Genomic DNA, 8653 nt, shown 5'->3' with positions numbered 1-8653 from the left:
AAAGCTACTCAAGGTTTCTGGGTTGTACACAGTACGTACTGAAGTCGGTAATTACACTGACTCCAACCTGTCGATTCCCTTAAAATTATCGTGTGTGTGTGTGTGTGTGTGTGTGTGTGTGTGTGTGTGTGTGTGTGTGTGTGTGTGTGTGTGTGTGTGTGTGTGTGTGTGTGTGTGTGTGTTTTCTCTTCATAAAGCATAATATATTCTCTCTGCTAACTCCCCTTCCCCCATATTCTCGCTCTCGCTCTGTCTATCTGTCGCTGGACATGTCCGGACGGCAGCTTATCTCCAGATGTGTCCGAGCGGTGTTTGTGTCTGGCCAGCTTGGCTCCGGACGCGTCTGGGCAGTGTTTGTCTCCAGACACGTCTGGACTGGAGTTTGTCTTCGGGCGGTGTTTATTGTATGACCGGTAGAAAATGGATTTCAGACATCATTTTATTTAAATATTCTCTGGTATTCTCTGCAGAATCATTTTTATGAGACAATTAATCGTAATTAATGCTCCACCGCACGGTTTCTCTTCCCTTCCTCTCACCTCACACTGTCTTCCCTTTCCCCCACCCCTCCTCGATTCCCTTCCCTCCTCTCTCCTTTCCCCTCAACCTCTTCACTCTCCCCCACCCCTCTCTCACTCTTTTTTTACCCTGCCCCCATTAGTATTACCTTCGGTCAAGCGACTGGTGATATTTGCTTGTCATAGAAATATTACCCATCTTACTTCTTTAGGGGTCAGTTGCAGTATGTTTCCCCCCCACCCCTCCCCCCAAGTCCTTCACGAACCAGTTGTCCATGACGTTTGACTGAAAGTGTCACAGGAATGTGGAATTTATTGGTTCATGGTTCGGCATTCGCCGTTTCCGCATTGTCCATTTGCATTTTGGCTCCCTCCTGGGTACATGTACATCTGTGTGAGAAGATATTTGTGATGGAAGAGAAGTGTGAGAATCCTGAGATATGATTGTAATTGACGTCTTTTGCGCAGCATCTGTGTGGATGGTGATGTCGGTTCAGGTGGTGGTGACGTGTCTGCGTGGGTGTTTGTCACTTTCCAATTGATGCTGATCATGTACAGGCTCCCCTTTGTTACATGCTTGTTATTACCAGCGCTGCAATTGGCAAGATATTTCACAGTGTAGCACAGCATTATCATTGATCTCGAAATGTACTGTACATTGTAAAACGATCCCACGATGTAAAATAAGGCAATTCTTTGTATGTGTGTGTGTGTGTTTACACCTGAAAAATCATTAAAAAAAAACAACAGGGCTGGGCCGATCTCCACAACATTTTGCATACATGATTGTATTCCCCAGGGTCAGGGAGATTATTACCCACAGCACAAAATATATTTGCCCCACCTCCCCCACTATCCCTCCTTACCCCCCACCCCCCCTCCTCCCACCACCCCATCTCTTCGAAACTGCTTGCGAATGGAATAGGTGTTTCTAGTACTGTTATATAAAGGCACCATTTGCGTCACCAGTCTCTCTCTCTCAACCCATCTCACCTCACCTAACCTTACATCACCTCTCCCTCCCTCTCTCGGGAAGTTGAAGTGTGTAAGGCCTAAGTCACATTTGCTCTACGGCAAGGATACGGCAGCCGTACACCCTCTGAATTGACAGAAACGTGCGGCGGCCGCAGAGTTTCTGCGGTGGCCTCAGGGTGGCCGTGGAATTATAACGCGGAGTTATAACTTTTTTCATTTCTACGTTCGTCGTAGCAATTCGACAAGCCGAAACAAAAGAAATGGTAAAAAAAAATTAAGAAAAATTAACCCATTCGTTACCGTCCATCTGGCCGCACGTTCGCCTTCGGCCGGTCGCCTTGCGGGCACCTTGAGGCAACCTTGCGTCTGCCTTGAAAATTATATGGCCGCCGCAGGGCCTCCTGAAGGTCACCGTGCGACATCAAATCAAAGACCGTACGGCAACCCCACGTTTTCGGTCTCCACAATTTCTAAGACCTAAGGCCTAAGTCACATTTGCTCTACGGCGAGGTTACGGCGGCCTTACGCCCTCTGAATTGACAGAAACGTGCGGCGGCCGCAGAGTTTCTGAGGTGGCCTCAGGGTGGCCCTATGCCGTATGGCTATATTTTGCAGGCTGTAAGGTCGCCGTGGAATTATAATGTGGAGTTATAACTTTTTTCATTTCTACGTTCGCTGTAGCAATTCTACAAGCCGAAAAAAAAAAAAAAAACTGGTTAAAAAAAAAGAGAAAATTAACCCATTCGTTACCGTCTGTCTGGCCGCACGTTCGCCTTACGGCCCCCCTGCGGTCGCCTTGCAGGCACCTTGCGTCTGCCTTGAAAATTCTATGGCCGCCGCAGGAACGCCCTAAGGTCACCGTGCGACATCAAATCAAAGACCGTATGGCAAACCCACGTTTTCGGTCTCCTCAATTTATAAATACGCCGTGCGGCTCCCCGAAAAATAAAAAACATATGTGACTGCTACATTGTGTGACCGTGGAAATACTGCGGCCGCCGTATAATTGCTAATGGCCGTAGATTTTGGAGACCCCATGGCCGCCGTGGCAAATGTGACTGAGGCCTAAATACACCGTGCGGCTCCCCGAAAAATAAAAACATATGTGACTGCTACATTGTGTGACCATGGAAATACTGTGGCCGCCGTATAATTGCTAGTGGCCGTAAATTTTGGAGACCCCACGGCCGCCGTGGCAAATGTGACCTTGGCCTAAGCCACAGTAAACCATTTATCAAGGATTTCTTCAACACACTTAAACAAGAATAACAAGTCTGAAAAACAGTCAATTACAAACTTCCAGGTAACGTTCATTTAATTTTGTCTGATGAACAGTAAGAAGATAAATTGCATCCCGCAAAAATATCCCTGTGGAATTAGGCCTCAATTTGTACAAGGAAAGTGGAAAACCAACCACAACATGCTTCCCCATCTTTTTATTTATTTATTAACTAATGGATATACACACCAATAATGAGTGAGAGACAATGAGAGAGCCATAGAACAACAACAACAACAACAACAATAACAACAACAATAACCAGAAAGTTGACCCCATGCAGTGTTCTTATTAAACATGTCCAAGTACTGCTGAACTAGAGGTTCATGGAAGTGATAAGAAGGCGATGTGTGTTCCGCAGTGTTAAGTATAACATTAAATTTAAGTACTATACACATTGTAAAAATCGTATAACTTAATTGATTCCCGGTTTTACCGCCGTTTTATGCAACGTCTATTACATCACCCCATCAAACGCGTTAAATTAGTTCTTCGTGCCTGTTGTTTGTATCCTTTATAACGTCCTTGAAAACAGTAAGTTTCCTGCTTGGAATGATTTTAAATTTTGTTTCACTGCCAGGCAGGCAGACAGGGTTAAAAACAATCTCACTCTTCTCTATGCACGTGTGATGGGGACAAATTCAGAGCCAAAGTACCGTTAAACGTCTGGTTTGTTTTCCGATTCATGTTACGATTTGAGTTCAAATTATAACATTCAATTTAAATAAGTTGTTCCTCAATCACAAACTGACGTTTATGGACAGACAGACGAACAGACATTCCCCAATTTCTTCATCCCACTTTTCGCTTTGTGTGCGTGGGGTAACAACGATCCCATGATGTACAAAATAAATGGAGAGAACAATAACGACCCCATGCCGGTTGGGCTTGAAGCGCTGCACAACGGAATCCCATGACATCATCCGGCATGGCAAACACTGAGAAAGGCTTACTTTCTCCTTGGCTGAACAGAATAAAAGTTGGAAGCATATTTGAATGCTCCAAGCAAAATTGTAAGATTATTTATTGTAGTACAAAATTTTGTGACCATGCATGATGCGGAACGTGACAAAGGGACAGACACCGGCAAATTATTTATGTTATGGATGTGCATTACCTGTTAAATTTACAGAGTTTACGAACACTTGTTTCCACCTTCCACGATTACTGACAACATTTTATTTCACAGAATTCTTCTCTTTTCAATTTTAATTCCTTGCAGACTGCAGCACCGTCAAGCATGAGACGTGACGTCCTGGAAGGAATAGCATGAGATAAGACTTGGGGGAGACGCTTGCACACGTGAAGGAAGAGGGGGATGATTATGAATGACTTCCAAAACATCACCGTGTTTTGTCAAAGTGAAAATCGATTTGAGGATGTTTGAGACAAATGCTTGTGCAGACGATTAACTGTAACGTTGAGACGGAGAAATGAAACGGACAGGTTACAGCATGTCGGTTTTTCACCCACGTTGCGGTGCATCCACTCAGTCGTCATTTCTCTTGTGTGCCAGGTTGTGTTGGATCGGCATCGAGGCATGGCACTTGTCTTTTACAGCGACATTGAGAGCGCCCAGGCTGCCGTTTTGGACACAAAGGGACGCAAAATGTCTGGGAATCGCATAAAGGTGTGCAATGTCTGTCAGTGGAGGGGATAATGGGGTTACTTAACCAGATGATTCCGAGACAAAAGCTGTGTGTTGCTGAAGCACCTTCCACATCCCTACGGCCTCCATTATAGGACTGCTTGTTTATCGTGTTGAACATTTGTTACCAAAAAATATAGTGGTGAAGATTTGGGGTTTTTTTTTTTTATTATAATCAAGACTTGATACCAAAAAATGGCTTTAAGCAAGTTTTGTGTACTAAATCTAGACTTGTGGAAGAGCAAAGTTTATGGAGAGTAAAACGGTAACATCCTGACAATGGGATAGTGGGACCACAGTTGGACACAATAACAGGAAAGAATGAACGAAAGAGGGTTAATTAAAGCAGAATTGATCATGGGTAGGGATGCAGGATGGTACAAGGCAATTCCACAAACAGGAGAAAAGAGGAACAAAAGAGGTGTGCGGAAAACCTGGATTTTGGGAGTTTAACCAGGAGAAAATTGCTGGAGGAACACGCACATCCTGGAGGAGCAGTGTAGCGTCAGACCTGTTGCATTGATCAGGATTGCCAGGCTGCGGGTTGGCTTTAGAGGCCAGCTTTGCTTTTTGGTGTGCCCATGTGAGATCATGGTTGATGGTGAGGTTTAGGGGTTTTGGGAGACTGAACTTCTTCCAGTGACCGAGCTTGGAAATTGATGTGTGGGTTCTTTTTTCCTGAGCACAAGGGTGAGACTGAGAGATTTACAGGATTCCGTGTACTTTTATATGTTCCTCTATTGCTTCAAAAAGTATTTATATACGGTACAGAGTTTTTGTGTGTTCTTTCCGTGTCCGTCACGCTTTATTCTGAAGGGTTCCTGCTGTCCATACCATTGGAACTGCTACATTGAAGCTCCATGTCCTACTTTTTCCTCTTCCCTCCTGGAAAGACGGACTTTTTAAACAGGCAGTTTTATGATTAAATGGACACAAATGTTTGTTCCAAGCAAATCGATTATTCGCTTTCCAATGGTGACATTTCTGTTCTAACGATAGCAGGAACACTTTTGAATAAAGCTTGATTGACACACACACACACACACACACACACACACACACACACACACACACACACACACACACACACACACACACACACACACACACACACACACACACACACACACACACACACACACACACACACACACCTTACTTCTCCTTTTCATAAAATATACACCCAGACATGTTGCTGTATTGTGGAAATGAACATGTGCCTATGGTGATTATTTGTTGTTCTTTTATTTATTTATTTTTAATATGTGGTCAAGGTTTGTGGAAGAACGAGGACACACACCAGATCATGACACACCCTGTAACGAAGGCAACAGCAAAATAAAGGGGAAACGCAAACAGCAGGGCAGAGGGAGAAAGTAAACGGAGACAGACAAACAAGGGATCCAGGTAACGATGAGGGGTAGAGGAGAGTGCAACGGGTGGACAATATGGATACATAAGCAAAATTTTGGGAGGGTTGGGAGAGTGGTTTAATGGGTGTGGAAAATATCATGGTTATTCATGAAAATATCATCAGGGGGATGACTTGAGGTGGTGGTGATCAGCTGTCTTGAAGACTGGTTAGAAGAATGAGATTGAAGTGTGTGGAAGGTGGTTCCACAGGTGGGGGGGGGGGGGGGGGGGAAGAGGAATAAATGGGAAAAAGAGGAATATTTTGCATTTTATGGTAAGTTTATTTGATTAGCAAGACAAATGGCAACTTATGCAATGCATTAAATAATGACATTTTTTTGTGTGCAAAATCCGTGCACATGGGAGAGAATGAGTATTCCGATTCCAAGCGTGGATAAGTTTACCCTTCATATACTTTGTAATCGTTGTATTTAATGTACAGCCAATGCAAATAAAGATGAACAAGATGGAACCTCATGATCGAAGTAAGTTTCGAACATATCTTTTAATCTCCTGGAAAAAATTGTTCCTTGTCTCACGTAAAGTTTTCCTTTCACTCAGGTGGACTTCGCGAATCGTGACAGCCAAGCCGCCTTCTATCAGAGCATGGAGCGCTCTGGGCAAGACGTCCATGAGTATATCCGTGAACATGAGAGCTACTCTGAGCGGAGGTGAGGGGAAGGACTTTTCTTGAAATAAAAAAGTACACCAAGGTGAGGCTCGTGAAAGAGCTTGAGTACAGAAAAATAACTCGACTGAAAGAACGTAGTGGAAAAGTGGGAAACTCCCAAACAGCAGGGTAGAGGGACACTTTGAGGAAGAATAATAGCAAGGAGAGAGGAAGGAGGACACAGGATGAATAAACTGAAATCAAGCTCAAACACAGCAAGAAGAGGAAGGGAAAAACCGGAGTTGAAACAAATGGAGCAAAAAAACGAAAAGGAGAGCGAGGGATAGAGGGGAGAACACGATAACCTGGAAAGGAAGGGGTGTGCTTGTGAGGGGTTTAAGGAGGGTAGAAAAGATCACGAGTTAGCTTTGAGAGAATAAGATGTAGGTAAACAATGTGTGGAGGCCTTGAATGCCATAGGCAGTGTGTGTGGAGAGCAAGGCGGCATGCCAGACCTTCAAAGCACGAGATATGTCCATAGAGATGGGACTGATCTCATGTGAGATTGAGGGCCTCCATCCATTGTTGGGAGAACAAAAGCAGCATGTCCAGGGTGGAATGACTCGGTTGGAATCCGAACTGATGACCTGAGATCAGGCTGTTGGAGTAAAGGGAGGATTTGATGTCAACAGTGATGAATGATTGATTCCATAATTTGCTTATAACTGGAAGTAAGCTAATAAACCTGAAGATAAGAGGATATGATTTTGCACCATGTTTGTGTAACGCAGTGATGTCTGACTTAAAAGGTGACCGAACTTAACCTAAGGCAAACGATAGGGGTAAACACAACAGAAAGAGCATGTACAAGAGTGACCAAGCAGGTTTTTAACACACTTGTGCTGATCCCGTCGGGACCTGTTGCAGAGTCGAGCTCTCGGGTCTCCAGGAGCGGTTGGGTATGAAAGTGTCGGGGAGATACAGGGAGTGAGGGGTTTGGGGACAAGATCTGGAAGCAAACAGAATTGAGGTGTTCGGCCTTCTCATGAACGGAGTTGGTTGTGGTCCCATTGAAGTGAGGGAAGAGGGGTCTAGAGGTAGCATACTCCAGGGACAGATTTAACGAGGTGCCTCCAGGTTTTTATTTTTTTAACAAAAGGTGTGCAATTCCTTGGAACAATAGATGTTTCATCCCTGGTTCTCGAAAATGTAAAACCTCTGGAATGCGTGCTAAGTTTGATGCAGTTGATTGTTCATCTTTGTTATCAAGTGGGTATGTTTTGTTCTTTTACAATGCTGGTTAAGGGATATTTAATTGTCATTTGGAGCAAGAGGTAATAGTTCTTCAGGGTAATATGACATGATCATTTTTCCCTTTGTTCAGTTGCACTTGGTTGCAATTGAATATGGGCAAAAAAAAAAAAATTAGGAGAACTGCATCAGTCACTTTCCTCTGTCTTGCTTGACTTGGGAACAATGTCTGGCCACCCAGGGAAGACACTGGAAGATAATTATAGGGAAAGAGAATGAAAATCGTCTCAGTGTGCGAGTATATTTTTGGTTGTTCTTGATTCCAGAGGTGTAATTTAGTACACTATACTCTGAATAATTAGGGACTCTGAATGTTGGGACGATGACTGGCAAAGGGCGAGAGTTGGCTGATATGATGGAGAGAAGAAAGGTGGACATACTGTGTGTACAAGAGACCAAGTGGATGGGGAGTAAGGCGAGGAGCATTGGAGGTGGTTTCAAACTGTTCTACCATGGTGTGGATGGGAGGAGAAATGGTGTCGGGATAATCCTGAAGGAAGATCATGTCAAGAGGGTATTGGAGGTGAGGAGGGTGTCTGACCGAGTGATGAGTGTGAAGTTGGAAATTGAAGGGGTGATGATGAATGTCATCAGTGCATATGCCCCACATATGGGGTGTGAGATGGAATATAAAGAAGATTTCTGGAGTGAGTTAGATGAAGTGGTGGAGAGTGTATCCAAGGATGAAAGAGTGGTGATTGGAGCAGATTTCAATGGTCATGTTGGGGAAGGTAATAAAGAGGATGAGGAGGTGATGGGAGAGTACGGTCTCAACAAGAGAAATGTGGAAGGGCAAATGGTGGTAGAGTTTGCAAAAGAATGGAAATGGCAGTGGTAAACACGTATTTCAAGAAGACGGAGGAACACAGGGTGACATACAAGAGTGGAGGAAAGTGCAC

The 8653-nt window shown here is 44.2% G+C and overlaps 1 protein-coding gene across 9 annotated transcripts in view; it reads left to right on the top strand.

The window, feature by feature from the left end:
• The window catches only part of SPEN (spen family transcriptional repressor), a 123981-nt gene that overhangs the window by 77503 nt on the left and 37825 nt on the right, over positions 1-8653 (top strand). For 8 of the 9 annotated variants that reach the window (XM_085847725.1, XM_085847729.1, XM_085847724.1 and 5 more), the window contains 2 exons: positions 4289-4402; positions 6395-6504. In XM_085847725.1, the coding sequence (XP_085703851.1) occupies positions 4289-4402; positions 6395-6504 (224 nt within the window). The remainder of the gene's footprint in view (positions 1-4288; positions 4403-6394; positions 6505-8653) is intronic. The other variant, XM_085847728.1, reaches the window with a different exon arrangement.

The sequence above is a fragment of the Eptatretus burgeri genome, chromosome 11 (genome assembly GCF_056783735.1).
Source record: "Eptatretus burgeri isolate ZD-2024b chromosome 11, Ebu_testis_v1, whole genome shotgun sequence".
NCBI lineage: Eukaryota > Metazoa > Chordata > Myxini > Myxiniformes > Myxinidae > Eptatretus > Eptatretus burgeri.
Note: the sequence above shows the minus strand (reverse complement) of the source record. Positions and strands in the feature narration are given on the sequence as shown.